This window comes from Typopeltis vanoorti, chromosome 1, assembly GCF_054136105.1.
Source record: "Typopeltis vanoorti isolate ZY-2024b chromosome 1, IOZ_Tvanoo_1.0, whole genome shotgun sequence".
Lineage (NCBI taxonomy): Eukaryota > Metazoa > Arthropoda > Arachnida > Uropygi > Thelyphonidae > Typopeltis > Typopeltis vanoorti.
In genome coordinates, this window is record NC_143549.1 from 131,470,755 (window position 1) to 131,492,560 (window position 21,806).

Below are 21,806 nucleotides of genomic sequence, written 5' to 3' on the forward strand. Positions count from 1 at the left end.
CACAGCTAGAGGAGGAAAGCCAGTTGGTGTTGTAGACATTAAAATCTCCTAGGAGGATGATTTTGCTTTTGGGAAAGTGGGAATGGAGAAAATCAATTTTTAAGGAAAAGAAATTAAAGAGCTCAGAGTGGTTGGTTGCATTAGGGGAGTGATAGAGATAGCATATGAATTTGGCTGAGTTGGGAAGGGATATTTTCAACTAAAGAAGGTCAGAATTGGGCGATTCTAGGTTGGGTCTCTCTCTGGCAAGGTATGTTGGAGCAGATGTATGCACAGATGCCACCTTTGGGTCAAAAGGCGTTAAATAGTGTGTAGTTTGGAAGGTTGAGATGAATAGTGTTGGGTTGGGGGTGGAGGGGATTTGAGTTTCTGCCAGAAAGAGTAGGTGAGGTTTGGTAGACTGAAGATGGTAGTGGACACTATTAAGGTTGAAGTTACAGTGGATATGTAGAGTTTTGTGAGTCAAATGTTTGACTGCAAGGGTCTTGCACATTTCCTATTCAGAACCTGTACTGGTCTCCATGGTGGCTGCTAGTGGCATCACTTGATTTTTGCACCAATTTAACTTGTCTGTAGTCAATGATCCAACTGTTGTCACCATTTTGATTTTTTTCCAAAAGTTTGAAGCTGGCATCCTTGTTCCCTTTGTGCAAATATTAGGTCTGGTGGAGAACATATGCATGATTGGGGCCAAGTGTCTTTGAACTTGTTGATTTCTGTTACTAGTTTTGATGTGCTTGTCGGCATGTCACAAATCACTTTTATGAGGCATGGAAAGTTCATTCGTTCCTTTCTTTTATGGGTCCAAACGATGGCGCCTGATGATATTTTTAGAATCAATGTTGCTTTCTTCTGCTAATTTGATTGTCTTCTTTTATGCTTTTCTGTTTTTTTGGAAAGGTCAAAATAACGGCGTTGAATTTTTTGTTTTTGGCCTCCATTGAGTCATGCACTGTTGATGCAATTAGGTCACGGAGTTCATTTGTGGGGAAGGGTGAACTTGCGTTGTGGCACTGAACATTGGTTTCTAGCATTGATGTGCTGTTCGAGGTTTTCGATTTGTGTGCTTAAGTTCAGGAGCTATTTTACAGACAGGAGGTGCAGCGAACAGAAAAAGGGCTGGTTAAGATTGATAAATATCTTGTACACCAGTTTGTCTATTTTTGCACAGGAAGCATATAATGAATAGCCACAGAACTAGCACATTATGCTTTTTTTATCGCTGACATCAATTTTACAGCTGCGGCACTTTGTGGGTTTGTCGACAATCGACAGCACTATGCTGATGAGACACAGGGTGCTTGTTCTATCTATCTATCTAATAACTCTCCCCACCCTACTACACACCAACTTATGTCTCAGTTATATCAACTATTTTCCCATCTGCCAAGCTCTGCAGACTACATTCTATTAATCTATCCTCATACTTAATATTCCATAGTCCAGAGACAGTCATTTATTTTCCTTTTCACTCTTAGTAATGTTTCCTTATTGCTCATAACTAGGTGACCAGATCTGTGCACAGAAATTCAGATGTCTGAGTAGTGCCTTATATAGTAAAACTATATATTCACCATTCTCCAAGAATGCTGAATGACTGGATTGGATTGCTGGAGGCAGTGGTGAGTGTGTTGACAATAATTACGTATCAGAAGAGGTATATAATAGGTATGGTGTGAATAATAATAATACTTAGACCTTACTGTGGTGAGTCTTCAGACTCCATGGAGATACTTGTGTAATAATAATAAATAAATTAGGAGGAAATAGAATTAGCTGTGAAAAACATTCAAAAGTTTATTCTGTCCTTTCTGTTAAAGTAAGGAGACTGGAGAAAGGATCTTAAATCTCTTTGTACTTTTTCATATATCAACAGTAAATGCTATCTCATAAAAACTATGGCCAGGACATTCTGATTGGTTATAGTGAATATACTCTGCTTGGAAAGAAGTCAGTGGACACCATAGTGCTAGGAAACAGCCATGGTGCCCACCTTAATACTATGTTGGATCTCCTTTTACTGTGATGACTGCAGCAATCCTATGGGACATACTTTCCACAAGCATGCAATAGCAATCAGTGGGAATTTTGGACCATTCTTCCTGGATTGTTGTCGGGCAGGCATCCCTTGATCTCATCCAATGCTGCAGTTCATCTCACAGATGTTCAATAAGGTTGAGTGAGATCAAGGGAACATGAACATCACCACTCAAGTTTTGTGATGTTCATGTTCACAAATCATGCAGTTACAGCAGCAGCCTTACCTTATGACATGCATTCTCTTGCTGAAAGAGATAATAGTCAGTTCTAAAGAAACACAGTAAAGTAGGAACCATTGCATTGTTCAGAATGTTCAGATACTTTTTGGAATTCAGTGTTTGTGGCAACAGAGATCAGAGGCCAAACCAGGAAAACAGGACCATGCGATCACACCGCCACCTTTGAATTTCATAGTTGTGGTTATGTGCTTTGGTAAAAGATATTCACCATGAATCCACCACACCCACACCTGTTCATCTGCTCAGTTGAGGGTGTTGCGTGATTCATTGCTCCATAACACAGCTTTCCAAGCTTCCACATCCCACTGTACATGCTCTTTGCATCACTGAAAACAGTATTGCATGCTGATTTAGGTAATGTGGGGCTTGCATATTGTGATGCTCCATGAAAACACATGTTGGGAGCTTCAGTGCTAAATGTTTTGTGTAGATTCATGTTCTAGTCGATGCCCAGAACTCCACATTCAGCATGTCGGCTGACAAATGGCAGTTTTTACATTTTATACTTTGTAGTACCCTACGGTCACATTTTTTTTTTAATATGATGGGTTGTCCACTGTGGGATAGCACTTGCAGTTGCCTCCCTCCACTTTCATCTCAGTATTGTATCACTGATTGTTGACCTGGGATGGCCCAATTTGTCAATAGTTTGCCAAACAGATAGGCCTGCAACATGGCATCTTATCACAATGCCTCTTTCAAACTCTGTCAGTTCATTTCAACTGGACATTGAGTTGGGGCATCATATTCCTCCAATTTATGCTGGCCATAAACACGGGAATGGTAATGTGGCACGATGCACCTTTGACCATGGAGGATGTGTCCATTGGTTCCACTTCTTTCCAAGCGGTGTGGTTTGTTGTTTTCTGAAAATGTTTCAGTTTGGCTTGAAAACGCACGGTCTTTATGATTTGGGAATACAGCTAACACCTTTAATTCTTATAATTATTTTCTGAAATGAGAACTGAGATGCTTAGTTAAGGTATAGGACATGCATTACATTAATTTGTTATTACTTCATTAAATTGATATTGTAACCGAGAAAAAAAAAAGTTTATTAGGTTATACATCAAATGCAGTTAAAGGAACAAACTGAGATATCTTTAGAAGAAATTTGTTTAGTCCTGAATATGAAAGTTAATATTTACATATGAAAAGACAGATGGTGCCCATTTGGCTCTTTGGAAATGGCATTTGCTTTCATATTGCTAGAATGCCTGAAAGACTATTATGGATTTTATTCTATTTCTTATTAGAGCAAAATTTTTATAGGCTTTTTTTAGAATTTTGCTGAGTTCTTCCATCTTTTGCACACTGATAGTTTCCCCTTCCAAAAACTTGAGCTTTTAATCCCACAGCACAAAAATGGACAGTAAAACCTACAGCAAATATTCTTGTTTGGGTTTAAGTCTATGAAATGATGGCGCTTCAAATCTTTATATGGATCTTTTCAGTTGAAAGTGAGTTAACCAATCTCATATGGAAAGTAGGAGGGTTTTTCTTCCTGCTTACAGGCATTCAGCTAGAGAATACACACAGTTTGCAGATTTAAAAAAAAAAAAAAAACAGCCTCAAGGGCTCACTTTAGTGAGTATGGGCATGGCAAACCTGAGGTATCTGATGCTGGACCATGCCTTACTTTATGTAATATACATCTGTTATATTATCTGTAGACTGGTCCCTCCCCTTTTTTTCTTTCCTTCTTTTTTTTCTTCTTGCTCCTTCTCCCCAATGCTATTAGAGTATTCGAAGGCTAGGGGTGAATCTTTCCTATTTTGCTATTTCATCTCATCTTATATGGAAAGGGCCTCTGCAACCCTACCACTTTCTTCTTCCGGTGACTTCACTCCCAAATGCTAATATGGTTGTGCCTCATAATACATCTCATGCTGCATCGGTTGTCATGCAGAATAATCAGAGCTGTGTTCAGGGCTTAGGCAGAGGCTCCTGTTCGAGAAGTATATTACAGTCTTCAACAGAAGTCAGTGATATCATGAATGAGCAACACAGACTGTATAGGATTAATCTTAAAAGGGAATTTTACATAGGCACATGGAATGTTTGGGGTCTACAGATGGGTACTCTTGAGATTGTCTGTAAAGAGATGGATAGGTATAAAATTGACATCCTGGGAATTACAGAGACCAGATGGAATGGAGAAGGTCACTTCAAAAGACAGGATGGGAAGCTAGTTGTTTACTCAGGTGGTGACTCAAAGCATCATGGGAGTAGCTGTGATGCTGAAGACAACTCAGGCGAATGAGGAGAACTCACCAGAAATGCTTTGGGAAGGAGTCAAGGTGATAATATAGGATACAGCCAAGAAGTATCTCAACCCAATAAGAAGACCAGGAGACCAATAAGAAGATATCAGATTAAAATGGGAACTAATCAAAAGAAGGCGGTTGGAAAAACAAAGAGATGCAGGGACTAAGGAATATAAGAGATTACATAGAGAAGTCAGAAGAGCTATCAAGCAGGACAAGGAAAAGTTCTCTACTAATAAATGTGAAGAGATAAAATTCCAGATGAGGAGACACAATTATAAAAAGGAGAGATTTTTTTTGTTTGTGACCTAAAGCACAAGTTTAAGCCCAAATTGAACATCATCAAAGACGGGAATGGAGCATTACTAACAGAGGAATTGGAAGTCAAAAACAGATGGAAGGAATACTGTGAGAAACTGTACAATACAGTGGATAAAGAAAATTTAGAGGAGCCCTCTCACCAGGAAAATTAAGATTTGGAACCTCCTCCACTTAGGCATGAAGTTGAAAGAGCAGTTAAGCAGCTTAATGGAATTAAGGCCTCAGGAATCCCAGCAGAGTTAATTAATGCCACAGGGGATGGAGGGATAAGAGCATTTCATAGATTGATTACAAGGATATCTGAAACAGGATCATGGCCTAGAAATTGGAAGAAGCTGGTTTTCATACCACTACATAAAGGAGATATGAAGGCTTGCAAGCACTATAGAATTATTAGTTTACTATCTCATGCAAGCAAAATTTTATTGAAGATCATGCTAAATAGGATTGAGACCAAAGTTGAGGCAGAGATTCCCCCGAGGAACATCTCTGCCTCAACTCCTTCCTCTCCCTGAGGAAGTTTTAGGAAAGGTAAGGGCACCAGAGATCAGATCCTTTGCCTTAGATCATAGAAAAATATAAAGAATTTAGACTTCCTCTGGTAATGTGTTTCTTAGACTACTCTAAAGCTTTTGAATTTATTCAGCATGTGAAACTGTGGGAAGTAATGAAAAGAATGGGTTTTCCTCAACACACTATCAGGTTGATAGCCAACTTGTACAGGGAGCAAGAAGCCACGGTAAGAACAGGTGTTGGATTGTCTGATTGTCAATCAGACAATCTGAAGTCAGATAAGAAAATAGCTGCTTTTGAGATGTGGTGTTACAGAAGGCTATAAGAGGATGGAAGGAGGACTTTTCAGAACAGTAAAGAGGAAGGGGTAGACCGTCATTGAGATGGATGGCGCGTGTGCGTGTGTGTGGAGTGACTGATATTCAGAGAGTTGAAGCCTCCAGAAAAGCATGCAACAGGACTACATGGCGAGGCCTGGTTTGGCACATCACCGAGCATCAGAGTGACCATACGGCATCTGTGGATGCCCAGTGAACATGTGGATCTGGATAATGCCATTGTAAGTGTGTGAAGACTTTAACTAGTGGAGGTGGTAGATTAATTAAGGTGATCAGATAAAATAATAAAAACATCCAATGGAAAATCACTATTTCAACAATCATCAAATCCTCATCTATTATAATAGGGCAATGTCAAAATTGGTTTATTTAAAAAAATATTACTTGAGGATCATAAGAAAAATGCAGCAGTATATGCATAATTTGGATTGGATGCATCCATAAGATTTTCCTACCATACTAATTCATAATAGTAATTAAGATATTTTTGAAAATTACTCTAATAGTTACAAAATTAACATAAAACCACAGAACAAGTAAAGCAGGATCTTTACTTGTTCTGTGGAACAACTATCAGAACAACCTCATGGACATTATTCTTCAACAACAGCTCCAATGGTTCACAGGCCTCTTTAAATTTGCACTCGTACAACATTTTGGTGTGATGTAAAGAAATAGCTGCCTTTCCAACATACCATTTTGGCCAATAGTTGAAGGTATTGACAGTCCCAATTATCATCTGGCCAGGAAACTAGCATCAGCACTCTGGAGTTGGTAGGTTCTTCCCCTTATATATATATGAAAAAAAACACACAACACTTTGTAAACAAAATTAAGGACATTACATTTGATAAAATAATTTATCATTTTTTTTAGGTCTCTGTCCTTTTCACAAATGTCCCAATAAATGGCACAATTCTTCTTTAAAAGGATAAATTTCTGCCTGATATCATGGCACTCTTTGCCAGTGTACTGGCTGTTTTGTGTGTGGAGAATACTTTTTACTTGCAAAGAGAAGTCACAGTCATGGGCTTGCCATCTCTCCCCTCAATTGCTAACTTTTATATGGAACTTTTGAGTAACGTGCTCTAGATTCCTTTACTTTAAAACCCAAAGTCTGGCTTAGATACCTCGATAATGTTTTTGTTATCTGATCCCATCACCTTCAGACATTAGATACTTTCTTCAGCCACCTAAACAAATAACACAAACACATGCAATTCACAGTTGAAATTGAAAGTCAGAGCACACTTTCTTTTCTAGATACACTTGTCACACATCTTTGTTCTGGCAGTCTTTCCTTCACTGTTTACCATAAGCATACACACCCTGACTAATATATACACAAACTCTTACCACCATCCTATATTTAGTATGTTAATGACACAAAAACTAGGTGTCATTAACACACTAAAACACAGGACTTTAAAGATTTGCTGTAATGAGCAAGCACTTAAACATGAATTAAAAAAAATATATATAAAGTTATATATAAAGCAGTACCTTCCTAAAAAAATCATCATCATCATCATCATCATCAAATTCCTGCCATGTACCCTCAAGGGGTGTACAGGATATGACAGTACTACACGAAAAAATTACATCATTACTAACTTCCTATCTACAATTTTCCTCCAAATCAGTCTGTTACTTGTCAAGACTCCAACATTATCAGATCTTATATTTCTATCGTCTAAGGCACTTTGTACCGTATCAATCCACCTATATCTTGGTCTTCCTCTGGGTCGTTTTCCTGCCAACCTGGCAGAGAACACTTGTTTTGCTAATCTTTCCTCTCCCATTCTATTTAAGTGACCATACCATCTGAGATTAGCTCTGCTAACGCATTCCTGGATGCTGACAATGTCAAGTTCTTTCCTAATATCCTCATTTTTAATATGATATTGCCATTGATGCCATCTGTTCACGCCTCTAATCTTTCTCAGGACTCTCATATCTGCGGTCTCTAGTCTTTGGTCAAGTGTTTTACTTCTGACCCAGCTCTCAGATCCATAAGTTAAAATTGGTTTGAACACAGTCTTGTATACAGCTAATTTAGTGTTCCGACTAATTTCTTTCTTATTCCATATGAATTTATTCAATTGACTTCCCACCATACCAGCTTTGCTGATTCTGTTGTCTATTTCTATATTTAGTTTACCATCTTCAGTAAAAATTGTGCCTAAGTAGCTGAAATGTTTTACTTGTTCCACAGGTTCTCCGTTCACAACACAGTTGACATTTTCAATGATTCTGCCTATTTTCATTGTCTTTGTCTTTTTATTGCTGACCTTCATACCATATCTATTACAACAGCTATTCAATTTAGTCAGAGAATCTTGCAGACTTGTAGCGGATTTATTTAGAAGTATAACATCATCCGCATAAAGCAAAGAGCTGACGTTAACATCTCCAATTTTGATATCAGGTTTAATACCACATTCCTTCATAATGTGATCCATATAGATAATGAATAACAGAGGGGATAATGTACATCCTTGTCTCACACCAGATTTAACATTAAACCATCTTCCTGTACTTCCTTCAATTCTAACTGCTGACTCACAACTCAAATAAAGACTAAGTATTGCTTGATATAATGCCCCATTGACACCATATAACTGCAGCGTATTGAATAGCTTCTCTCTTGGCACCTTGTCATATGCCTTTTCCAAATCGACAAAACTTAAATACAGATCTTTGTTATATTCCCATGCTTTCTCGACTATTTGTCGTAAAGTGAAGATCTGATCCTGACAGCCTCTATTTGGCCTGAATCCAGCTTGTTCTTCACCAAGCTTTTCTTCCACAATTCTTCTCAACCGTTTCTCAAGTATACTTGCATAGATCTTGCCAGGAACACTCAGTAGGGAAATACCTCTGTAATTCTCACATTCAGTTTTATTTCCCTTTTTATATATGGGTACTATGAGAGCTCTACTCCAATCATCGGGAATTTGTCCCTCTGTCCAGGCTTTCTGAACTATGTAGTGCAGCCACTGTAAGACTCTTATACCACCATACTTCAGCATTTCTGGTCGAATATCATCTACTCCTGCTGCCTTTCCACATTTCAAGCCTTTGATGGCTTTTTCTACTTCAAGTATGGATATGTATTCCTGACTGCATGCATGGTCAGTGTTTTTTATCACTGTGCTGTCATCACTGCTTGTTTCATTTAGCAGTTTTTCAAAGTAATTACTCCATACTTCAAGGATATCTTTTTCTCCTGTTTTCATTTCACCTTTATCATCTCTAATTCCTTTTACAGCACTCTTTCCTCCATTCCTAAGCTTCTTCAACAACCTCCAGAATATTTTGCCGCCTTCTTGATATTTATTTTCTATATTCTTGCCAAAGTCCTCCCATGACTTTTGTTTAGCTAGTTTTACACACTGTTTAGCTTTCTTACATTTGTCTCTGTATTCTGTAAGAGTAAAAGCTGACTTATTTGCCAGGAACTTTTGATATGCTTTCTTCTTTTCCTTCACTGCCTCTTTAACTTCCTGTGTCCACCAGGGAGTTCTGATTTTTTTATCTTTGCACACAACCTCACCACATGCCTCTCTGGCAGAATCAATCAATGTTTCCTTCAGAGTTTGCCACTGAATCTCCAAGGTTTGATTCCTGTTCTCAAACTCTTTCATTTTCTTTTCAATAATATTTCTGTATTTTAGTCTACAGTTCACATCTGAGAGCTGCTCAACTTTTATTCGCTTTAAAACTTTCTTACATGTTATTCTTTTCAATATGAAATTCAATTTTATCCTGCTCAAGACTAAATAGTGATCACTTCCAATTTCAAATCCTCTGTACACTCTGGTGTCCTGCACCAGGGAGAAAACATCACTATCAACAATAACATAGTCAATGAGACTTTTCTTATTCCTAGCCTCTTCTCTCCATGTGAATTTGTGCACATTTTTATGTTGGAACATGGTGTTAGTAATAACCAGTCCATGTCCTGAGCAGAAATCCAACAGATATTTGCCATTATTATTAGCTTTGCTCTTTTCTCCAAATTTTCCCAAAATATTTTTGTATGTCTCACAATCATTTCCTACTCTACTATTTAGATCCCCAACAAGGACCAACTTTTCCTTTTTCATTGTGTCAGTTGCTTTTTCTAAAGCCTCAAAAAATTCCTCCACTTCTACCTTAGTAGAACCTTCTGTGGGACCATAGGCACAAATAAGTCTCATTGTCCAGTTCCCCATTCTCATATTTGCCCACATTACTCTACTTGAGACTGACTGCCATTCAAGAAGATTAGCCTCGTATTTTGTGTTGAATACTATGGCTACTCCTTCTTTTCCTTGATTGTTATTGCCTGAATATAACATTTTGTATTTATTGCTCAGAAAGATCTCACCAGTTTTGGTCTTTTTTGTTTCAGTCACCCCTATTATGTCGATCTGGTACTTATCTAATTCCTCAGCTAGCTCCATTTCTTTGCCATTCAGGCTTCTTACATTGATAGTACCAATCTTTAACTGTGATGTTGAGTTGGGGTTTGTTTTCAGATTTGTTCCAGTAGCTGACTTTTCGCTGTTCGCCCTGGTTCCCTGGCGAAAACAACGGGGGCCTTGTTTAACCGGGCGACGCCCCAGCCGGCATGAAATTTTGTCATGTTGTACCATCATTTTTTATTTTGGTTTAACCAATAAGAATACAATTTGGTCGGCTAAATCCCAAATTGCCAGCCCATCCTCGTTCGTTCAGTATCAAAGTAGATACCCAACAGGGTGCACCACGAGAAGGTGAGGATTGGACATTAGGTCAGAAGCCCTGGTCGGTTCTCCGCATTCCTTTAAAGGCTATGTGGAGGTCTCCTCTCAGTTATACAGCTTTGACCCTTAAGCACCCCTCCTAAAAAATTTCCATTATCCTAAAAAAATGGCTACAGTAAATACTATCGACAAAATTCTTCACACCTCAAAATTTTCCACATAATAATAAAAGTAAACTAGATTACATTAAAACTATAGCCATTCCATTAAAGGGATATCAGATAAAATGAACAGAATACTACAGAAATGCAGCCTGCAAAATTAAATAACTTATTCAACTCCTCTAAGGATTAAGTCCATTCTGGAGTATACCATATTTATTGCACCTGTAATTTGCCCTATATTAGTGAAGCAGGACACATAATTCCTATCTGAAAAAAGGAACATAAATGACACATTAAATTTAATAACTATGGTAAATCTGGCTTTTCTGATCATGCCCTGAATACTTGACATAGGATTGATGGGAAAGGTACCTGATCTTTACATCACACCAAAATGTGATATCAGTGCAAATTTAAAGAGGCCTGTGAAATTCTTATCAGCTACACTTTTAACCTGAGTGGCTAGTGTATTTTTTCCAATCAACAGGTCACGGATTTGAATCCTGCCATGGATCTTTGTGAATATCTTTAGGTGGAAGATGAATTGTGAGTTTTTCTCTGTTACACAATCAGTGTTCAGATAATTTAAGTCACACATAACATATACAGTGACATACAATAAAAAATTGAAAATCAGGTGTACTTTTTCCAGTATAAATTCTAGGTATTTAACTGGTAAGATCCCAGCATACCAGCCTGGTTGGCCGAATGATTAGTGTATTTGCTCTCCAACCAACATGTCACAGTTTGAAATTCCACCATGGGCATGAATCTTTGTGAATGTCTTTAGATGGAAGATGAATTTCATCGTCTGATGTGAGACCATTGCCCTTTTTTAATGGAGGCCAGAAGTGTTTTGATAAAAGTTCCATGTTTGGTCTCTAGAGCAGGGCTTCCAAATCTGATAAATAAAAGTAACAAAAAAGTAATATAAAATCAATAAAAATAGAAACAAAAAAATCCTTAGCCCGCCCATGGTACGAATGTACTATAGGTTCACAAATAAACCTCTTATGGCTGGGAGCCACCAAAAAAAAAAAAAAAAAAAAAAAAAATCCCTACGTTTCAGCCTTTTATGAACATAACTAGAAAATGTTTTTAATATTGCTTTGCATAATGACTTTTCTGGAAATATTTAATTAGTCATTCTTGTCTGTGTATATTTTTATATAGGTCAGAACAGCTCAAACAGCAGTAGCTACTGCTCCAAAATCAAGTGTAAAGACATTTTCTATTTATCGTTGGGTAAGTTGGAATGTCACAAGTATAGTACTAAATCATAATTTTATTTACAGGAGTGTGAAGTTTGAGACATGATATTGAAATTTGTATATATGGTGGTGTTACCCAAAACATTTTTAGACTTGAATATAGGTGACTACTCTGTATCAAATATTATAGTGAACACAATAAAAAAAACAAAAAAAATAAAAAAAAAAACAAAAAAAAAAACCTCTCGCTCATGATTGCAAACTACTGAAAAGTCTTGACTAAAACATGACAAGCATAATGCTGTGATAAAGGAAATTCAGCATTGCAAGTTATTTACTAATAACAATCTATTCTTGTGGTGCCCACAAGTTTGTAGCAGTGAGTCACATGCATGGCTGGCATATGACTTGTTATATTACTTCACTCTGAGTTCTTTAAAGTGTTATTGTTAATTTTAATTGTTTAGTTGTTTATAAATAAGTTTAATAAATAAATAAATTATTTATTAAACTTTTCTGGTTTTCTAACCATCATCATCAGAGCCTAATTAACTATGGTAAACATATGCAACACTTAGATTGTTTCACAGATTAGTGCACTCTCTGAATTCTTAATATTAGAAAAGTTTAATAAATAAATAAATTATTTATTAAACTTTTCTAATATTTTCTGGTTTTCTAACCATCATCATCAGAGTCTAATTAACTATGGTAAACATATGCAACACTTAGATTGTTTCACAGACTAGTGCACTCTCTGAATTCTTAATCATCATTACTGATAGTTCAAAATCTGAGACTTCAGTTGGTTGTGCTACTGTGTTTCTTGACCTTATTGTATCCACACAGATCCCATTTGATTGCAGTAATTATACAGCAGAGTTTCAGGCCATTCAACTTGTGCACATTAAATAAAACCACTACCAAAGAATATGAATGATTTGTACATTCATACTTCATTATATATTCATTGAGTTCTTTACAGACTCTCTCTCTCCTCTCCTTTGTGCACATCTAGTACTTTGTGAAGCTCTACAACTGTCAGTCAAATTGAAGTTTGTTAATTTGGTTATTCAGTTGTGCTGGATTCTCGACTACATTGGGATTAAGGGAAATAAGACTACAGATGTAGCTACTAGATCAGCTCATATATCTTCCATGTGCTATTTGTCAGTCCTATATACAGACTATAGACAGTTTATAAGATCAAACCTAATAACTCAGTTGCAATTATCATGGCAGGAAGCATTGACAAATAAATAAAGTCAACAGTAAAACAGAAGACTGGAAGTTGTGTATGCTAGGCAACAGTCATCTTACACATTCTTATTTACTGAGGTCTGATGACCCATCTGTGTGGGAACAATGCAACATGTATCTCATCATTTGTCATGTTCTGGTGGTGTGCCAGCACTTCACTCAAGAAAGGTATGCATTTTTTACTACTCTGGCTGAGCCACATACACTCAGATCTTAGACTGAAAAATTGCATGAAGTTTTTAAAAATAATTAATTTATACAAACACATTTAATTATAAATTATATTTATATATAGATACTGCTTTGCTTAACTAAATTATTTATAAAATTTGCTTTTTATACATAACATGCTATTTATTAATTTATCTTTTTATTATTGTTTATTTTTACCTCAGCTACTGCTGTAACCTTGTGTTTGATGCAGTATGACCCTTTACTGTCCTTGTGCCAATAAACTGCTATTGGCCAACCAACTTCTTTCTCCCTGTTATATATTCTGGTTTCTTGCCTCACACCTCTTTCTCTTTTTAGCTTTATCAGTCACCCAACATTTCTGCAATCATTCTATCCTGTGAATAACTATTCCACATAATTGTGTTATTTCTTTTATGAGGTTTGCTTTGTTTTTCTGTCTCCTTCCATTATTACTTTCAATAATATTGCCAACACTAACCAGACTTCTGTCATTATTCTCTACTCAAACTAATGTTTTGAAATTTGGGAAGCATAGATGGGATATGCAATACACAATCAGTTAAAATATCTTGAAAAAGGTAGAGGAGGTGAGAGATCTTGTAGAAGTAAGGATGTTATGGTTCCATTGTATAAGGCTTTGATCAAGCCACATATTGATTATTGTGCACAGATTTCGTGACCTTGTTTTCAAAAAGATGGCATATTGGAAAAGTACCAGATGATTGACTAAGGTGGTTTCTGGTCTCTGGAATGTTAAGTATAAAGACAGATTGAGAAAATGCAATTTGCAGATAGGAGGGGGGGGGGAATATTATTATTACATGACACCTCTAGGGAGTCCAAAGAGTCATTGAGAGAGGGCACCTACTCTACAACCACTCAATCCACTAACTACAACTACTTTCATTATCTACACCAATGCTATCTACTACCGACTACCACCACTATTTTCACAGGCAATCACAAACATCCATGCCCACATTGGGATTTAAACCCACAGCCTCTTGGCTGGTGAGCAGATACGCTAACCACTTGGCCAACCAGGTTAACGGTTAACAGCTTATGTCTCAATACAATTGAGACATAAGCTGTTATACCAGATTAATGTGGAGAAGGTTTTGTATAGAATGGGTGAAAGCAGGGAGAGAACAAGATCATCCCTGGAAGCTGCATAAGGATTGGATGAGGAGCAGGTTTTTGCATGGAGAGTGGTGAGTGATTGGAATGCATTACACTGTCTCCACAATCACATTAATGTTTTGATTGTGGAGACTGTGAAGGTATTTAAGTCGTGGTGTGATAAACTGTGTGTGACAGTGGGACCTCCCACAATGTAGAAGGGACTTTTGACTCTATGGAAGTTTGATGATAATAATAATAATACAAAAATGTGAAAAAATTATCTGTGCTGCCTCCCTTGCTGTTTAATTGTCATTTAACTATCATTTTATAATGAAAAAAAAAATGGCACAACTTCTTTCGTAGAAGGGAGTTTTGAGTGGGCCATCATGGCTGACATCTGTTCAATAAGCCATATTTTGCTGTCTTCTAGGTATCAATGCTGTTTGCCAATGTGCTTGCCAATTAACATAACTAAAGACTTTAGCAATGCTGTGTTGATTACATGAATACGTGTAGAGAAAAAGCAGCTTGAAAATTCAAGAGTAAATTTGTTAAAATATGTTTGGGTTGCAAACATGCATGATACAGTTCACTCATCATGCATGTATGCATGTCAGTATGCAAACTTTGACATGCCGTTGCGATCCCTAAGCATTCAATAAATTTAAAATTTTCACTTAATTTTTTTGCTCATTATATGGAACAAAATGAAAGGGTGCAAAATTTCAAAAATACAGGGCACCCTGTATGTGTGTGCATTTATGCTACTATGAAGTAGTTTATAACCCATCACAAAATCGTGTGTGTGGAGAAGGGAAGGACCAATTGAATTTTTGGTAAAGGTGGGGAAAATAACTACCAAGGAATACATCCTTTCCCAGCAAACAAACAGTAAGCCAATATGGTTATGTTGAGCTATTAGTTTATCCAACAAGAAGAAGATATACCAATGCATCCAAGCCTCCCATTAATACTCTTTCACTGATAAGAAAGTATCAAATAATTTCCAATTTATTAATCAGCAAAGAAACTAAACATTGGAAACTAAACCAAAGATTTGACCTAGTCTTTGGCAAATTTAACCATTTTAATCATTGAACACCCTTATTCCATGAATAAGTATATCTAGCAAATTGTATATGCACTTACGGGATTCATTTTTGTCTCCCCATATACAACTTCACTTTGGAAGAGTAAATTTTACTGAAATTAAGTAGTGAGTTACAGGAAATTTAATCTTTCATTAAACCTTGCAATCTAAAACACCATTTAACGTTTAATCTTTGGTGGTACTGTTAGTTTCACAATTTAATCTTGGACATAATGTTGCAGTAATAGTGATCATAATTACCGCCTTCTGTTGGTAGTTATTTAAGAAATTAATAGTTGCATTGGGCTCATTAAATTTGGTTTATCTGATTTTTTTGCTTGTAAATGAGTCTTTATATTAGGAAATAAAGTTGTAGCATCAAGGAGATACTGGATTCAGAAATGCATAGTTTGTAATTTTGAATGTATCAAAATATTTTTTTATCTGATTTTATTTAATGCAACAATAATATTTTTGAAAATTTAAACAGTTACTACTGATACACATAATGTTTTTTTTTTGTTTTTTTTTTAGAAAAAAAACGTGTACAAATATTTATTTGTCAACCAGGCAAATTTAAGATATAAGGGTAAGAAACTGCTCCATTTGAACCATATCATTTAATATAAGAAATTCCTGGTTTCAAATTCCATCTGCTGTGTCAGCCCCTGGAATGACCTGTAGCTGCTGAATGCTATTGATCAGTATTTGTATTTACTTCCTTGTATTTGTATACAAGGAAGTAAATGAGGCAATCGCACATGTTACACTTTGAAAATTCCTTGAGTACCTCTGTTACCTTTCAGAGGAATTGATCGCATTTGCTATTTTCAGTAACAGTTTTTTTTTCGATGAAGCGAAAAATTGTCAAACCTACACTTTCTACAGTAGATCCAGCTGTAATTGTTTCTATGAAATAGATACTTTGTAATGTAAAACACTTTGCTGTTCTTCTCTATCACCAGACTTCCCACTGATTTCTTGAACAGGATGCTACTGAGTAGAATGAAGACAAGTCATTCCAGTCAGTAAAAAAAAATTGTTTAATGCATGAGAGTTACCAACAGCAGCATTGTGGAAAGAGTCATCTTCCTGATGAATGAATACTGTAAACTGCACCAGTGACAGAAAACCAGAAACTGGTTTTTGTTGATAATAAGTGACTACAGGAAGAAGTACCCCAACTGCTAGAAAGCAATATTGTTAAAATAACAGCAACAAAATCATTAAATTTAGGAATTTGTAAACTTTATGATAATCTGTTTGAATAATAGTTTTTGTCATTTCCTCTATAACTGAAGTTGAAGTTCATTTGAAAAAAAAATTTTTAAATTACTAATTAAATTTAAAAATTTTTAAAATCTACCTTAGGCACTAAGGCTGATTTTTAAAATAAAAAGCAATTTAAGTGATTTAGTGGGAGCGATATTAAAAACTGTTCTCAAATTTTCAGATTTTTTTTTCTCCCTTTGCTATTGTGAAAACAATAGCAAATGCCTCATACACAATTCAAAACATTTAAAATTCTATTTTTAAGAAGTGCACATGAACACATGCTAAAATTTTTTATTATTTTGCAGGATCCTGACAAACCTGAAGAAAAGCCTCGTATGCAGAATTATGAGGTTGATTTGAATACGTAAGCATATACTGTAACAGTTGATTTTAGTTTGGTCTGTGTGTGTGTTTTTCTGCATGAAGGTAGTTTGATTTAGTTGTTTGTGTTTAATTAATATTTTAAATAATTTCTGATATATGAATTAACAAAACTCATACTAGACATATAAATCAGGTGGCATATGCAAAAGATAAGCTGATTAAACTCAATATTTTGGTGGGCAAGTGATGTTTTACATATGTGTTTCAATAGGATTAACCTGCACATATATTTGCAAAAATCACTTTTCAGAAAAAGTACAATGAAAATATTCATGAAGTCAAAAGTACTAATTACTAGTAGGCAAGACAGGAATATATAGTTATATAAGGTTTTCTTGTTCTTTGAATAGAACTGAAGCAAGTTTTCGGTATTGAGACCACATATTTATTAAACAATAAAAAATAAAAGAATTAAAAACCCGACAAGTTTCGTTCGTAGTAAGACTTACATCATCAGGGGTGATGGTGTGTAAAAGTTTAGCACAATCAACCAAAGATTAATTGATAATACTCCATTAGATGTTTTTTTGACTTCATAACTGTTCATTAATTGAGAAAACCCGAATACAAAATGATACAGAATGTATCATTTTGTATTCGGCATAAACAGAACATTATACAGAGAATATATAGTCTGTATGTATGTTGTAATTCATCTGTTAAAATTGGAGGTAGTGCAGAAGATGGTTTGATGTCGCATCAGGTGTAGGACAAGGATGCACACTATCTCGACTGTAATCCATCACAAAATGATACAATCCGTATTCGGGTTCTCAATTAGTGAACAGTTTTTACTTGTGCATTCCAGGAATTTTTCATACCTTATATTTAAATGCCAGAGGTAGAAAAGCCATAAAAAACATGAAATATGGAAAGACAGCTGGATTAGATGATATTTGAACAGAAATGCTCAAATACTGACATATAAAAGCTCTACAGTAGACACTGCATAATTCAGAATGCACACTTAGAAGAATAAGTGGAATAGAGCTATCATATGTATCCAGTGGCAATAAAAGGATAAAAAAAAAAACATTGGGGTGTGTGTGGGGGGAGGGGGGTAAAAGATGAATGTGAAAATTACAGAAAAATTTCCCTATTGAGTATTCCAGATAAGATTTATGCCAGCATAATTGAGAAGAGGCCAAGAAACTTGGCTTGTAGAAAAGAATTAGCTGGCTTCAGCCCAAATTGGAGATAGGATTAGATTTTCACTTTTTGAATAATTATTTGGAAATCATGGGAATATAACTAAGGATCTGTGTTTAAATTTTGTAGACCTGGAAAAGACCTATGTCAAGCTGTTCAAAATTCTACACTTATGACAAAAACAGGACATTATACAGAGAATATATGGTCTATATGTATGTTGTAATTCATCTGTTAAAATTGGAGGTAGTGCAGAAGATGGTTTGATGTTGCATAGTGTGCATCCTTGTCTTACACAGATGCACACTATCTCCACTGTAATCCATCACCAATATGGATCATATTATGAAGAAAAGTGGCATTAAACTTACTATCAGAATTGACAAGTTTAATCTGATCAGTTCTACTTTTGGCATTGGCGTTATAATCTTAAATAAATTCAGTGTAAGTCTTCAAAATTCCTCAGCAATCAAGTGACTGATAAAATATTTGGTATGAAAATCAGCGATAAAAAAAAAGACAAACTATGAATGTAACTAGGAACATTGAGCATATCAGCTGTCCTAAATGGAAACCTATGGAACAAGTAAAATGCTTCACTAAAAATAAAATACGAGAACGGAAAAACTCGTGTGAAGTATTTTCACCCATTATTTTCACCGCTTATTTTCACCCATTCTCATCACTTCTTTTAGTATACAAAACTTTTATCATCTTTTAGTATAAAAAACTGAACAGCAATTTAAAGAATAATAAAAAAAAATGGCGCAATCTTAGTAGCTAATGGAAGATAACAAAAATTAGTCAGTCTTTTCCTAAATTTAAAAAAAAAATGTAATTATAAATTAAAAGTTAGGAAAGAATAGCAGATTGAAAAAAGTGCAATCTGTCATAAAGAGGATAGGGACTTGGATTTAAGTTAGGACAGTGGGACAATGTTTCACAAGTTTCTTTATAATAACATTTCTTAAGAAATAGACTTTTATGAAGGAATCTTTTCTTATTCCAATGAATTATGCTTGGTGGAGATGATGATGTTCAGCAAGTTGGGAATTTTCATGCTCACAACAGTTAATTTAAGCTTGTGTTCTTCTTGACACATAAAAAGCAGGTCTTTCAGTTTGTCCATAAAAAGATTAGCTACAAGAAATCTAGAAAACCAATATGAGGAATCTTATCTTTAGAAGATGTGAGAAAAAAATGGAGATTTTTCTGACTGAATGAAAGGCATCAAAAATGTTCAGAGGTTTTAAAATTTTATCTATACATTCAGAAATTCCTTGCACGTGAGGGAGAGGAACATGAACAATATCCTCCTCTTGAGCAGAAGAGGCAGAGATCAGTAACTGCTAAATGCTTTTCTTGATGAAGACTTTGCTAAAATTATTTTATAATAAAGTTGACTTAATATGTTGTGATTCTTTCTGTAGAAGTTCATCTGAAAACATAAAGAATGAGCACAATGTATTAAGGTCTTGATAGTCCCAGTTTTTTTAATAGCATGGTAGTGTGATGGAAACATGAGCTTCTTTTGAAAACCTGAAAATTGTGGGTTTTCCATCTGGTTGACTAAGAATTTGTAGATCCAAAAAAAAGAAAAGAGTAGTTATAGTATTCAACATTAAATATGAGGATAATCTTCTTTAATGACAGGCACTATCAAGAAGAGTGATGTGGGCATATATCACAATGTGAAATTAGACAATGAGACTTATTTTTGCCTAGTGGAACCTTCCCACAGAAGGTTCCACTAAGGTAGACGTGGAGGAACTTTTTGAAGCATTAGAGAAGGCAGCTGACAAAATAAAGAAGTTGGTCTTTGTTGGAGATTTAACAGCAGATTAGGAAATGATTACCTAACATGCATAAATATTTTGAGAAAATTCACATGGAGAGTAGATGCAAGGAATAGGTCTCATTAACTATGTTATTGTTGATAGCAATGTTTTCCCACTGGTTCAGCACACAAGAGTGTACACAGGATTTGAAATCAGAAGTGATCACCATTTACTCTTGAGCAGGATGAAATTGAATTTTATATTGAAAAGAAGAGTATGTAAGAAACTTTTAAAGTGATTCAAAGTTGAGCAGCTTTCGGATGTGAACTGTCGATTAAAATACACAAACATTATTCAAGAAAAAATGAAAGAGTTTGAGAATATGAACCAAACCTTGGAGATTCAGTGGCAAACCCTGAAGAAAACATCGATTAATTCAGCCATAGAGACATGTGGTGAAGTTGTATGCAAGGGTAGAAAAATCAGAACTCCATAGTGGGCTCAGGAAGTTAAAGAGGTAATGAAGGAAAAGAATAGAGCATATCAAAAGTTCCTGGAAAATAAGACAGCTTGTGCTCTTAGAAAGTATATAAAAAAAATGTAAGAAAGCAAAGTAATGTGTAAAACTAGCTAAACCAGTCATGGTAAAACTTTGGTAAGAACATAGAAAATAAATATCAGGAAGGTGGCAAAATATTCTGGAGTCTATCAAAAAAAGCTTAGAAATGGAGGAAAGAATAATGTAAAGGGAATCAGAGATGATAAAGGTGACATGAAAACTGAAGATAAAGATATTTTAGATGTCTGGAGTAATTACTTTGACAGACTACTAAACAAAACACGCAGTGTCAGCATGGTGGTAAAAATTTCCAACAGGAATGCAGTCAGGATTACATATCCATGCCGTGAAATACAAAAAGTCTTCAAAAACCTGAAATGTGGAATGGCAATTGGAGTAGATGAAATTCAACCAGAAATGCTCAAATAGAGGTATAAAAGTTTTACAGTAGCTGCATTGCAAAATTCAGAAGACTTGGTCAGAGGGTCGAATTGCAGATGATTGGAGTTGAGCTCTTATCGTGCCCATCCATAAAAAGGGAAATAAAACTGAATATGAGAATTACAGGTATTTCCCTACTGAGTGTTCTAGTAAGATTTATGTATGTATACTTGAGAATCAGTTAAGAGAAGATTGATGAAGAACAAGCTGGATTCAGGCCAAATAAAGTTTGTCAGTCAGATTTTCATTTAAGACAAAAATAGTTGAATATAGCAAGAATCTGTATTTAAGTTTCATAGATCTGGAAAAGCTATTCAAAACGTTAGTTATATGATGCCAATCAGACATTATATCAAGTAATACTTTGTCTTTATTTGAGTTGCAAGTCAGCAGTTAGAATTGAATGAAGTGCAGAAATATGGTTTGTTAAATCAGGTGTGAGACAAGGATACGTAAAAATAATCATAATTTAAAATTCTGAATATTTTTACAAATTGTTTGTTAGTACATTATTAGTGTTGGTTTCATAGCACGTATTGTCAGTACTTGCGATGTACCCTTTATTGATGTTATTTTGTCAAAATGAAATGTAAAGCATTTAAAAAATTTATGTACTTACTGGATTTGGATAGTTGTGTTTCTTTCAGAAATTGTATTGTAGTTTAAAATTATTAAGTGCTGTATTTTGTAAAGACATTCTTGCAATGCTACACATTAAGCTCTGTGCCAA

General features: G+C 35.4%; 1 protein-coding gene across 2 annotated transcripts in view; it reads left to right on the top strand.

The window, feature by feature from the left end:
- The window catches only part of LOC150110431 (succinate dehydrogenase [ubiquinone] iron-sulfur subunit, mitochondrial-like), a 163,487-nt gene that overhangs the window by 34,779 nt on the left and 106,902 nt on the right, over positions 1 to 21,806 (top strand). For both annotated transcript variants that reach the window (XM_090393764.1, XM_090393756.1), the window contains 2 exons: positions 11,786 to 11,857; positions 17,071 to 17,129. In XM_090393764.1, coding sequence (XP_090249890.1) covers positions 11,786 to 11,857; positions 17,071 to 17,129 — 131 coding nt within the window. The remainder of the gene's footprint in view (positions 1 to 11,785; positions 11,858 to 17,070; positions 17,130 to 21,806) is intronic.